At 58.2% G+C, this 13586-nt stretch overlaps 1 protein-coding gene across 2 annotated transcripts in view; it reads right to left on the bottom strand.

The window, feature by feature from the left end:
- Nucleotides 1-3804: 3804 nt before the first annotated feature.
- Nucleotides 3805-13586, bottom strand: part of IL6R (interleukin 6 receptor) — a 42475-nt gene continuing 32693 nt past the window's right edge. For both annotated transcript variants that reach the window (XM_084866832.1, XM_084866833.1), the window contains 2 exons: nucleotides 12796-12886; nucleotides 3805-7436 (listed from right to left, as the gene is read on the bottom strand). In XM_084866832.1, coding sequence (XP_084722958.1) covers nucleotides 7190-7436; nucleotides 12796-12886 — 338 coding nt within the window. In that variant the 3' untranslated portion in view covers nucleotides 3805-7189. The remainder of the gene's footprint in view (nucleotides 7437-12795; nucleotides 12887-13586) is intronic.

Genomic DNA, 13586 nt, shown 5'->3' with positions numbered 1-13586 from the left:
ATGCCCGCAACCAAAGCACGTGCCCCTGACCCACATGTGTCAAACACAAGGCCCGCGGGCCAAATCCAGCCCGCCAGGCCTTGCAATGTGGCCCGCACCGCGCTGTCATCACTGCACTCCGCTGTCAGTTTATGACATTGTCAGTTTATGACTGTTCAGTAAACCATTCGGCCCGCGATTTAGGCTGGATTTTAGATTTTGGCCCCTTCTCTGATTGAGTTCGACACCCCTACTGACCAGAATCAAACCCGGGACCCTTGAGTCTGCAGGCCGCTGCTCTATCCGCTGAGCCAAACCGGTTTGGGCAGCCTTGCACTTTTTAAACTGGAGAATGTCAAGGCTTTTTAAAGATGAATAGAATGAATCATGCTGTTCCGGCTTCAACAATTGCTGCCTCGTAGCCAATTCTGTCTTATCTATAACCCCCACCAACTCCGGGCACTTTTTAGTAAACAATTTTTCTAGGCAGTACCACATGATTTGACTATTCCAAAATAGGATTATAATTGTTTAATCAAAAGCCTTCTGTGGTTGTAAAAACATGCATGCTCACAAAAAAAAAAACACATATAAATAGGCATAAAAGAAAAAAGGAGCAAACACAGTCTTCAGTACTTTCTGATGCTCTTAGAATTAATGCAACATTGGGAAACTTGGTCCCTGTCCAAGCCGGGCCTCTCTCCCTCTCCCCACCCCTCCCCACAGCCCTCCCCCTGCCTCTCCCTGTGCACACCCTCCCCTGGAGCCCTCCTCCTCCATCGGTACCCTCCCTGTTTCTAAAACTTCCTTCCTGGCTGAAACCGGTTTGGCTCAGTGTTGGCCTGCGGACTGAAGGGTCCCAGGTTCGATTCCTGCCAAGGGCATGTGCCTTGGTTGCGGCCACATCCCCAGTGGGGGGGGTGCAAGAGGCAGCTGATCGATGATTCTCTCTCGTCATCAATGTTTCTAACTCTCTACCCCTCTCTCTTCCTCTCTGTAAAAATTAATAAAATATATTTTAAAAAATTAAAGTATAAAAATAAAACTTCGTTCCCTGACTCCCTAGAGGAGGTTAACCCTTTGCTCCCAGCGACAGCCGGTGCTCGCAGCGGTGCTGGCTGGATGGCCTGCCAGCGTCCGGAGGACACGTTCCGATCCTCCTGTATCCCCACCGAGAACACTGGGGTTCAGTCAGCACCCCCCGGAGGGCTCTCCCCGCGCAGGGAGCACCCGCACCTGGTGTGGTGACCGCCCGTCCCTCCCCAGGGAGGTCTTCACACTGCGACTGACGCCCGGCCTGAGGATTTCCAGGGAACGTGTGGAAGGAAGCAGCGGGAATCCCAGTCATTCCCCAGGGGCCGGGGGAAGCGGAGTGATCCTGGTCTGGGATCGCCGTGGATCGGGAACCCGCTGTCTCCCTCCCTCGGGGACCCGTCTTCTCTGTGGCTGCCCCGGGCCACCCCGGGAGCCCGGACAAGCCTGCGTGGGCTCGGACCCCAGCCCCTTCCCACGCGGACGGGAAGCTAAGCCCATCTCCCCTCCAGGGTGAACGGACAGGCCCCTGCCCAGCGCAGGGGGAGGCACCTGGCCCGGGAAAGGGGTCGGAGAGACTCACCCAGGTCGTCAGGGCAGGGAGCCCCAGCGTTGGAGCCGGGCAGACCCAGGTGTCCGGGCGCCTGGCGCCCCGGGGCCTCCGGCTAACGGGGAGAACACCTGGCAGCACCATTAGGATGAGAAGGGCCTCCTGGAGGTGAGGTGCCGGTGGAGGGGCCACACCTGGCAGCCACTCTTTTCAGCTAATGTTCTAAGAACACCTCGACCAAAAGGGGTCCTGTGGGTTTCTGGGGAGCCCCTGGGGCCGGGGTGCAGCTGTTTGCTCCCATGAAGCATCCCTGGTTCAATGTGTCACTGAATCAGTTATAAATGATTCTACTGAAAAGCTTGATTTCATTCGTGTTTCAGACTGTCGCCTCCAGCTGTTGGTATGAAACGGGATAAGGCGGAGGTATCGTTGCTTGTTACTTGGTTTTGCTTTTCTTTTTTTTCTTTTTTTAATATATTTTATTGTTGTTGTTTTTTTTACAGAGAGGAAGGGAGAGGGATAGAACATCCATGAGAGAGAAACACCGATCAGCCGCCTCCTGCACACCTCCTCCCGGGGATGTGCCTGCAACCAACGTGCATGCCCTTGACCGGAATCGAACCTGGGACCCTTCAGTCTGCAGGCCGGTGCTCTATCCACTGAGCCAAACCGGTCAGGGCTTTTGCTTTGCTTTTTTAGGCGGCATCGCTGTGCAGAAGGCGGGAACGTGCCTACGGAAGCCGGGGCTGGCCAGCGTTGGAAGGACGGAGCGGGCTCGCTGCCACTGCCCAGGCCTGTCCCAGACAGCGGACCCCCCTCCCGGACCTCCCGGACCACCGGTGGGCGACCGCTGTCCAAGCCCCGGGGCACACCCTGCCACCGGCCTCCGTCCTGCCCGTCACCGCAGCTTCAGGCCGGCAGCACCCTCTGCTGCTGCAGACGGACCGCAGGTTCCTGCCTCTGACCCTCCTCCTCACAGGCGCGGAGGAAGCTGTGGTCCATAAGGAAACACTTCCCTCCGGGCCTGTTCCCATCCACCGAGAGAGAGCTCCTCACCACCCCAGCGAGGACCGCCGTCTGCTCCCCGGTCCCCCGGAGACAGCAGTGCCCGTGCCGTCCCAGCAGCGATGCCGTGGAGCAGAGGGGCCCTTCTCCCCTCTTCCTGCTCCTCACGCCCACCCTGCGCCCCTCGGCCCGGCCTCCACGGGGCCACCTGCTTCCTGCTCCCTTTCTGCACCACAGGGACCGCCTCAGAGGAGACCCTCACGGAGGCCCTGTGCAGGCTCGGTCCGGGCTCCCCTCTCCGCTCCCCGGGGTGAGATTGGGGGCGCACCGCGGGGCCCCACACCTCGCTGTGTTCAGTCTGAGTGACCCGGTGACCAGCCTGCCCTGCAGGGAGCTCCTCCCGAGCCCTGAGCTGGTGACACGGCTCCTCTGACCCACAGAGGCCCCCGCGGCAGCTTCCCTTTCCGGAGCGTGCGGGCAGGAGGCCCGAGGCCCAGAGGTTCCTCCCGGGACCCTTTAGGACGGGGACTCTCCAGGCCACTGAGGGCCAGGAGGCAGCGTGGCCTGTGAGGCTGCCAATGCCCCCCCACCTCCAGCAAACAGTCTCCTGCTGAGTAACGGTCCTCCCTGGTCCTTCCGCACGCCCGGCGGGGAGCACTGGGGAGCCGGGCAGACACGCCCACACCCCTTCCGGAAACCCCAGGGTGCATTCTGGGAAACTCATTAGTGTCTTTTGAGAAACTGCTATTTATTTCTTTAAACCAGTGTTTCCCAAACTTCTCTCATGATGAGAATCACCTGGTGGAGTTGTTAAAACACAGATTCCTGAATCCCAACTAAGAAGTGCTAAACTAGAATTTTTGAGAACATATAGGTAAAATTGCATACCTAACTTAGTGCTCTGTATATAACATCTGTCTTAGAGCACTAGTTAAGTATACAGTTACCTATATGTTCCCAAAAATTCTAGTTTAGCACTTCTTAGTTAGGATTCAGGAATCTGTGTTTTAACAACTCCACCAGGTGATTCTCATCATGAGAGAAGTTTGGGAAACACTGCTTTAAACGAACCTCGTTTTTCCCAGAGGTAATCTCATCCTGCACGAAGGGGCGGCCCGCCCAAACACAATGGTTCCACTTTCGTTTTACACCCATCGTTTCTCGCCCCTCCCCCTCCTTCCCCAGGCAGAGCTTTCCTCCCGAGGACCCAGGTGCCCAAATTATAATTATATCCCAAGCACAGCTTTAGGAATTGTTTATTTCCAACACAATTTCCACTTTCAATGCAAAAATAGCTGATAAAACAAAAACAAAAAACACACATTGAAACACACATTATACTGACCCTTTGCCCCATATACAGACATCAGCCTTTGGCATTTGCTCTTAGGTAATTAGGTAAAAAAATAGAAACTTAGAAAACTATTATTTTCATCTCCAAAAGGAAAGTCGAGGTATTTCGCAGTTGTGTGATCGCCATCCAAAAGCGGTTTCCCTACTCATTCACAGCCTTTGCTACACGCTGTCCCAATCCGTCCCTTCTAAAGCAGAGCTTGGTTCGAGCATATGTCCATACCACTGGCAACGTTCCTTAATAATCATTAAGGTTGCAAAATAATATTGAATGCCAAAGCCATGGTTGGAAAAAAAAATAATAAAAATTAAAATTAGCAAATTAAAAAAAAATCATGAAGGTTGCCATAGAAACACACCTGCGCTAGCACCAGACTACAGAGCGCCTATACTGCAGCAAGGACCTCTAGGGGGCGCTCGGGAGCGTCTGGAGCAGGACGGGAGCCAGGTGGCCTTCCTGTCGCCGCCCACGGGGAAAGCTGGGTTCCACGCTCCCGGTCGGTCGGTAAATTCCTCACCAACTCCACCGGGAGCTGGATGCCAGCTTCCTCCCCGGCGGAGTCTACCTCCGAGGGGGCAATGCAGCTCAGAGCCCAGCCGCACGCAGAGCAAGACACTCCTGGACGTCCTGCAGGAGCCCGCCCCCCACGGCCACTGCCGCCTGTTCCACGGGCCCTGCCGCCACCAGGTGGCCTCCCACCCCAGTGCCAGCAGCAGGCTCCACACCTCAGGATGGCGTTCCCTGCCTCCACCCTCTCTCCCCAGGGGCGCGGGGAAATCCACACAGAGGGAGCCCAGCGCCTGGCAGGACACCACCACCAGGGCCTGGGCGGCGCCCGGGGCTAAGAGCTCTCCGAGTTACATTCAATGTCCTCACAGGCACGGCCCACGCCGCCCCATGGACCTCTGCACACAGTTTCTTAATGCTACAAGAGTGAGGGACCGCGTCAGTGTAGACCTGGAGCCAGCTTATTTTTAACTTCCAACCCAGAAGGGTGCATTGTCACGTTTAACATCCTCGGTCGGCGTGCCGACCTGTCACCCCGGCGGTGCAGACTCTGTGTGAGCTGCAGACACACAGGTGAAAACACGGGGTCGCGGGCCACAGGTCCGAGGACAGAGGACCCGTCCGGGGTCCACCTGTGCCCACCGAGCCACGCCCACAATCCGGAGAAGACACACGCTTTCCTTCATGTGCACTAGCTTATAAACATGTGAAGGGGGAGAAACCAAAACCTCTTCAATTAAAAAGAAACAAAAAAAACAAAACAGCAGTTCCGTTACAATAATAATGAAAGCAATAACAATCCGGAGATCAAAGCTGCCTTGCTCTCCTCCCCCTGAGCTATCTGATTTCTCATCTCCCCCGGCCGGGCGCCTCCCGCCCCGGGGACCGAGGCTGCGGTTAAAACCTGTACCGAGCGTTCGAGAACCGGGGGCAGAATCACCTTTCTCAGGCAGTCTCGTTTTGTGTGTGTGTGGTTTTATCAAATATTTCCCTTGAACAGCACTTTTGCTGTTCTCAGGGAATCTATAGACACACACACACACACACACCTGCCTGCCTGCCCGCCTGCCTGCCTTCCGTCTCACTCAAGAGCCGCCGAAGGCAGCCATGGGGTCTGACCCGCGAGTCAAAACCACTGCCCAGCGCAGTCACACGGGAGCCCACAACCAGCACATGAAGGCGGTCAGGTTCGCCCTCTGCCGCCCGCCCGGCGCTGGTGGTGGTTTTTCAGAAAAGGCTCCCAGACAAGGCTGTGGTCTGGCCAAGGGGTGGCCCTCCGTTACCCCACGGGTTCCAATCTCAGCCTCCTTCCGGGGCGCCCCGGGCCGCGGAGGGCGCTGTCTGGGGAACCCCTCTCACCGCGGAGCTCTCGAAGTCTGGGCGGGAGAGGGAGCCGAGGTGGGCTGGCATTCAGAGTCCCGGCGAGACCGTCAGCTGAACTGAGTCAAGTTGGAGGAACTGAAGACGAGGGGGTGGAGGAGACAAGGAATCCCCCTGCCCCCGGGGACCGGGCTCCTGGCTCTCGGGTGGGGGTGGGGGTTTGGACTGGCCTTGCTGGGCAGCCGGGGGAGGCCACTTCCCAACAGCAGCCCGGGAGCCGGGCGCGGCAGAGGGAGGAGCCGCAGCTGCGCGTCCCTTAAACCAGAGAGGCAGCGGGCACGGTCCTTCACGTTTAAGACAAAAACAGAATTTAGAATGAAACCAGAGTCTCTCCCCTAAGAGGGGAAACTCGTTTCTGTCTCCTCCTCCTCCTCCTCTTTCTCATCTGACTCAGTTCGCCGGCCTCTCCCCGAGCTGTTTACCTGCTGTTTACCTACAGACGCCCCCTCCGAAGCGGCCGGCGCTTCTGCCAGGACCACATCAGCTTACATTCTTCTGTCTTTTCACATAAACACGTTCTCTCCTGGGGACTCAGGCTCAGGTGAAAACACAATGAACAGTCCAACGGTTTGGTCTCCCCGCCCTCCCCCCCAATGGCGGGAGCCCTCCCCCAATGCTGTTCTCCTTTCGGGGGGCGGGGGGCACGGAGGAAGGAGGGCAGTGGTCTTCAGAAGCTGTAACTGTACGTGGAGACCCTGTCGCCACGCCCCTACCCCCTCTGCTTCTCTCCCCGTCGGGTCCTGGGGTCCAGAGAGAGAAGCGGAGTCTGCGGTGGCTTCGGGCTCAGCAGGTGCTCGGGGTTAGCGTTCACAGTGAGCAGCGTGCTAACGAGGAGCCCCCGGCCGTTCCACTCAGACCGCCGGGCCCTGAGATGCTGTCCACGCTGGCAGCCACGTCCAGCGTGCGGAGGGGAGGAGAGGCGGTCCAGAGCTCCCCGGCCGGGGCGGCTGATCGCAAAGGCACTTGGGCTTCAAGAGCTGGATGGAGCCAGAAGGTGCAGCTGTGCCGGGGCCCGGAGAGAGGCGACCGGTGGGGGGTGTCCGGCTGGAAACCCATCCCTCCTCCTGCGGGGGCGGCGTGGGGAGCCAGGTCCAGGGAGCAGGAGCCGGCAGCTTGTCCGCACGGAGCCCCGGGTCCGAGGCCCCTGCAGATGCCCAGCTCTGCCCGCCCGGGCGTCCGGTGGGCTCGACAGCGCCCCCTGCCCGGGGCCCACGTCCACGGGAACCCCTGCAGGCGGGCAGGGCTGTGGGGAAGAGGGGCTCACAAACCCAGCCATCTCTTCCTTCTGGCGCAGGCCTGTGTTCGCCCGCGTAGAACCTCCCGGAGGCCCCACGCACTGAGCGGAGCTGTGCTTTGTCCCGCCCGCCGGGTGCCGGCCGCCGCTACTGGGGGAAGAAGTAGTCTCTGTTGCTGATGTCGTACGGGCTCTGAGGGCCGCCGGCCCGGGGCTGGCTGTGCCGCGAGGTGCTATCCGAGCCCAGGCTGCTGGGCGACACTGGCGGGGAGATGAGGGGGACCAGCACCGGGGTGGGCTTCGGCCTCTCGGGGACCAGCTGCCCCAAGGAGAACGGCGGGTGCATGCTGGCCTTGCTTTCTTTCAGGGTCTGCAGCTTCCACGTCTTCCTGAACCTGCAGACACACAGAGACACACACACACCGCACAGAGGTCAGTGCCCCCGCGAAGCACGGAGTGAGAAACACCGGCAGCTGGCTGCCCCGGGCCAGCTCAGAAGAGGGATAACTATTCCTCCCGCCCCCTGTTCTTATCACCAGGCGTTAACACAACACCCTGAGGAGCTGGGGGTTCCAAAGACACCCTGAGAGGACAGATCTGTGTGGTCTAACCGCTGACAGATGGGAGACACTGAAGCACACGTGGCCGTGAACGCCCCTCCGCAGCACGGGGAACCTCAGCCCCACAGCCATGGACTTAAAAGAGACAGAGAGAGCCCTGACCGGTTTGGTTCAGTGGATAGACAGAGCATCTGAAAGGTCACAGGTTCGATTCCGGTCAAGGGCATGCACCTTGGTTATGGGCACATCCCCAGTAGGAGGTGTGCAAGAGGCAGCTGATCGATGTTTCTCTCTCATCGATGTTTCTGTCGATCCCTCTCCCTTCCTCTCTGTAAAAAAATCAATAAAATATATATATATTTTTTTTTTAAAAAAAGAGAGGGCCTTCTTCCGGTGGGGAAGGAGAACGGGCTGCTCCGTGGAAGGCAGGCGGGCAGGAGGCAGGTCACTGGCAGCTGCCGTTTCACAGCGGAAAAGGGCCACCTGCTCCCGGAACGGCCCTCCTGTTCCTCCTGCGGCCCACACCCCGTCCCCCGCCCCCCCACCCCTCCGCAGACCGCGGGCCCACTCCCACCACCCGGTGAGTTCTCAGCCTCGGCGTGGGCACCACGCGGGCACAGTGACTCATCTGACAGGAAAGTGGATGTTAACAGGAAGGAGATAGGCATCTCTCTGATCACAGCTTTGCCCGCCCTGCGCTGGGCCCGCGCCACGGCTCAGCCCTGAGCAGTCAGTCACCTGACAGCCGGAGAAAGGCAGCCGGGGTGGCGATAGCAATCTTCAAAGGCACAGCCAGGTCTCCTTCCTGAGGGGGCCGGCGGCTGTGAGGCTGCAGGGCGCCCCTCGCCTCCCTCCTGCCCCCCACGGCGTCCCTCACCCACTCACTGCACCGGCCGGCCCCGCTGCGGGGCACGGGGTCTCCCTCAGGCCCACCGGGCCCGCTCCCCCAGGGAGGCCCGGGAGGCAGCAGGGGAAACCAAAGCCAAAGACAAGGCCTGGAGCCCTAAGCCGGTTTGGCTCAGTGGATAAAGCATCCACCTCCAGACTGAAGGGTTTGACTCCAGCCAAGGGCACATGCCTGGGTTGGGGGCTCCATCCCCAGGAGGGGGCGTGCAGGAAGCAGCCAATCAATGATTCCTTCTCTCAAACATTGATGTTTCTCTCTCTCCATCTCCCTTCCTTCCTGAAATCAATAAAAATATATTTATTTTTAAAAAAACAAAAACACAAAGTTTGGAGATTTTCCTTGGGTTTCTCTTTATATCGACAAGCTATTTCCGTCCTTGTTGTGATCACTGATAGCTGGCTCCAGATCTGCACTGGCTCTTAGCCATTTTTCCAAATGGAATAAACCAGCGATAGAATATTCCAGAGGGCCCTGCCGGGACGGAGCGCAGCAGGGTCTCACTGGAGCTGTGCCGGGCCCTGGGATGGAGCTCTCTGCCTGTCTGAGAAGGCGGAGGACAAGACCATCAGGCTCCGGATTCCGAAGGATTCCGAGGCTCCGGCCCAGGAATCCCACTTCCGGGAGTGTGCCCCCGGGAAGGCACCTCGCTTCGGGAAACATTTTATGCACAGAGATGGTCCGCCCTGCTTTTCCTCCCGCAGACCCCCCACCCACATCCCGGCAGGAGGCGGGGCCAGTGGACGTGGGGGCATGTCCCCAGCGGAGGAGTCAGCAGCTACAGAAAGCGAGGCTTGCAAGGAACGTGTAATACTGCGGCCAATGCTGACGTTGTAATCAATACTGAATTTAAGGGGCAGGAATCAGAGTTCTAGTTACAGGAAAATCATAGCGACTGAAAAGCCAAACAAGATAGTACGCGGAGTTTGAGAAAGACTCGGAGGACAGCCACGCACTCCGAGCTGTTCTTGGTCGGGGAGCTGGCTGCCTGGGTGTGTTCACCTCGAGAACATTCACGTACAGTCCCGACGTGGGCGCGTTTCTGCCTGTCTGTTTGTTAGCCTTCTAGCACATTTACATTTTGAAAAATTAACCGTGGTTCCTGGCCAGGGTGGCTCCGTGGTTGAGCATCGATCTAGGAACCAAGAGGTCACGGTTTGCAGGCTCAATCCCCAGGAGGGGGTGTGCAGGAGGCAGCGGATCGATGTTTCTCTCTCATCGATGTTTCTAACTCTCTATTCCTCTCCCTTCCTCTCTGTAAAAAAATCAATAAAATATATTTAAAAAATAAAATAAAGCCGGGACCGGTTTGGCTCAGTGGTAGAGCGTCGGCCTGCGGACTGAAGGGTCCCGGGTTCGATTCCGGTCAAGGGCATGTACCGTGGTTGCGGGCACATCCCCGGTAGGGGGTGTGCAAGAGGCAGCTAATCGATGATTCTCTCTCATCGATGTTTCTAGCTCTCTATCCCTCTTTCCTCCTCTCTGTGAAAAATCAATAAAATATATTTTAAAAAAAATAAATAAATAAAAAATAAAAATAAAAATAAAAAATAAAATAAAAAAGAAGATGGCCCATCCTTCTGGATGGCACACGTGAAGTTTTAAAAAAAATTATCCCTGATAACTCGTGGAAAACAGCTAGGAAGATACTTTGCTTGAAATGCCAAACAGACGTGTTAGAGAGAAAAGCACGGTCCCAGGGGCCGTCAGGCTGTGCTTTCCGCTGCCTCTCATCCTGCCTGCTGTAACGTGGCCCTCCCAGCGTCCTGGGCTCAGCCGTTTCGGCGCCGCTGACCTGAGGGACTTGGAGAACAGATGGGTTTTCATCGCTCGAAGTAACTGGCCTTTTTTCCAACAAGTTTGCCGCACTCGGGCGAACGTGGGAGCTCGCCAGGCTGGGAAATAAATCACCGATGTTTCCAGCACACGGCCCTGGGGACCCTGGTTGTGTAGCAACCAGCCAGTGCGCCAGCACCGTCAGCACATCGGCAAACCAGGTCTGTGACCGCGCTGTGGCCAGCTCCCAGCCCGTCGCTCCGTCAGCGATGCACAGCCGCCAGGATGGCACTGCTGCACACGGAGCCCGCGGCGGGCTTAGGACCAACTGGCCCCGCCGCTTAGCGGGATTGGCTGGGACTCTCAGGGCGTGGGTTCTAGTCCTGGCTCTGCTGGTAACAAACCGTGTCCTTAAGGCAAATCACCTGAACTCTTGAGGCTGATTCCTCTTAGGTAACATTGGAGGATTTGACTAAATGGCCTCCAATGCCCTAGCCAAAGGCCGAGCGCTTTGGGTTTAAATCTTGGCCTTGGCATGACTAATGGTGATCACTCCACTTCTCAGCTTCAATCTCTTCACCTGTCAAGTGGGGATCGTGATATTTACTCCGTGGGGCCTGTGATAGGTGAAGACCGTGGTCGGCAAACTGCGGCTCACGAGCCACATGCGGCTCTTTGGCCCCTTGAGGGTGGCTCTTCCACAAAATACCAGGGCCTGGGCGAGTCTATGTTGAAGAAGTGGCGTTAGAAGAAGTGTGTAAGTTTTAAAAACTTGGCTCTCAAAAGAAATTTCCATTGTTATACTGTTGTTATTTGGCCCTGTTGACGAATGAGTTTGCCGACCACTGAGTTAAGAGAAAGGCCTGTTGAAGCTCTAATGATACAGAAACAGAACACAGAAATCCGTGCCTGAGGGCAGGGAGTCCCCTCGAAGGCTGTAGGAGAGCCTGCATGCTGGGGTGGCCTCTCTCTGACCCCAAATTAAAAGACAGTGAGTCCCCAGCTTCTCCGAGGAGCCGCCTCCACTCGCCAGGAGCTTCAGCGTTTGCACACACAGCCTTTGGCAAATGTGCCTCCTGCTTCCCTGGGAGACCTGAGCGGAAACAGCCCTGTACACACGGCTTTGCCATCTCGCTAACCTCCCGACCCCGACCGCCCACCTCACGGACCAGCCACGTCTGGGTCCCGGCGAGGACCCAGCGAGCTCACGTGAGGGACTCTCTCTGCCAAGGTCTCACCCTCCTTCCCCAACCCCCTCCCACAATCATCCACTGGAGTCTCCCGGGAGGGGCACGCAGGCGAGAGGGAGGAGCACAGAGACGTTTCTCCTCCGTCGCGTCATCGCGGTAACGAACCACCACCCAAAGCCAGGGCCCCGCCTGGCACCCCGCGGGCTTCAGCACCCGCAGGAGTGCGGGCTCCCGAGGGGGCACCGTGAGCCCGGGGCGCTGTCTTCACTGCCCGTCAGTGACGGCACCGTGAGCTGGTTGGTCTGCAAGCTCGGGAGGGAAGGACAAAACCAGTGACCCCACAGAGGGAGACTGGGACGCATGGGCCTGGTGCTGCAGCGGCAGGTGCCCGCTCGGCCTGCGTCCTCACCGTGGCCAGAGGCCAGCACTGGCACCGGGCATTTACAGGGGACCCTCTCTAGGTTTGCTTGTGTTTTGGTTTTGTTTTTAAATATATTTGTATTGGTTTCAGAGAGAGAAACATCCGTGATGAGAGAACCATCAATCAGCTGCCTCGTAGCACACCCCCACACGGGGGATCAAGTCCGCAACCCGGGCATGTGCCCTGACCGGGAATCGAACCGTGACCTCCTGGTTCATAGGTTGATGCCCAACCACTGAGCCACACTGGCTGGGCTAGGTTTGCTTGTTTTGAGATACGGAATCGTCCCCCAGAGGCTGGCCAGGCACCGGAGGTTACTGTGTGCAGGCTGATGTCCTCACCTGCTACTTTAACCACCTCAGAACGTGGCTCCGGGGGAAAAGTCATATTCACTTTGCAATCCCAGAGCCTGAGCTTCTCTTCCCTCTCCCTCTGGTTTTCCCAGGTTTTCCCTTGGCCCCTTCCTCTCACTCCTCCTCCTCCTCCATCCCACGTCAGAACCCTGGGACCCACAGGGCAGGCCACTGGCCTTACTCCTCTCCAACAACACCTGCACGCAGCAGCGACCGGAACTGCCTGCCACTGTGTCCACCTCCGACTCAGTGCTCCCAAACTAGCACCGTCATTTCCCCTCCAAGGTTCTCCCTCCCGCGTTTCCCGTTTTAATGGGTGACACACACCCCTCCCCGCCGCCCCATCTGCCCAATTGCCAAAGCCAGAAACGGGAGGGTCAGGCTTGGCTCCCTCCTCCGTCTCCGTCCTCCTCCTCACCTACTGCCATCGCATCTTGTCAATCCCACCTCTGACGTGCACCCTGAGTCTTTGTGGCTCTCCGCCCGGCACAGGCGGAGCTGGCCAACACCCAGAAACAGGCGGACACCCAGGGCCCCCGGGACCCCTCACCTCAGGACCACGCCGATGCAGAGGAGCGTTCCGAAGGCCAGGCTGCCTCCAGCCACCAGGAATGTGTACACCGGCACTGGAGGCTCTTGCACTGCGAGGGGGGGGGGAGGGGGGAGGAGGAGGAGGAGGAGGAGGAGGAGGAGGAACAGAAGACAGAAAAGAATTAACTGGTGCTCTCCGAAGTCTCCGAGGACCCTCACCCGGAGGAGGAAACGGCTCTGCTCACCAGCAGGCCGCCTGCCATGTTCTGGCCAAAGCCACCCCAGAAGAATCCCTCCCGGCAGTCTGACCAGCCCGGGATCCTGCCACTCGGCAAGAGACCCACCCCCAGCTCAGAGCTGCTGAGCCCTGTGGCCCCAGGCTCCCACTCCCCTTCAGGGGGCTGTTCTGGGGGTGCTCAGCCCCAAAGGCACAGACGGGGGCAGGCAGCAGGAAGCTGTGGGGCAGGGGTCCTCAAACTTTTTAAAGTGGGGGCCAGATCACGGTCCCTCAGAGAGCTGGAGGGCCGGACTATATGAACTACTAATTCCTACTGTAACACCTCGGCTGCGCTCACTGCCCAAAAAACCTGGCGGGCCGGATCAGACTCCTCTGCGGGCCGCATGTGGCCCGCGGGCCGTAGTTTGAAGACCCCTGCTGTGGGGGCTTCAGCGATGGCAGCTCCATTGAGGACGATGCCAGGGAGGCGCAGGCGCTTTAAGTCAAGTGTCCGGGTGCAGTGCTCTCCGCGGGGCGTCAGCTCTGCCTGTGGCCCCGCCTGGTAGCCAAGCCCCAGCCAGAGGCTCTCCACT

Source organism: Pipistrellus hanaki (genome assembly GCF_964339955.1).
Source record: "Pipistrellus hanaki genome assembly, chromosome: 18".
Classification (NCBI taxonomy): Eukaryota; Metazoa; Chordata; class Mammalia; order Chiroptera; family Vespertilionidae; genus Pipistrellus; species Pipistrellus hanaki.
Note: the sequence above shows the minus strand (reverse complement) of the source record. Positions and strands in the feature narration are given on the sequence as shown.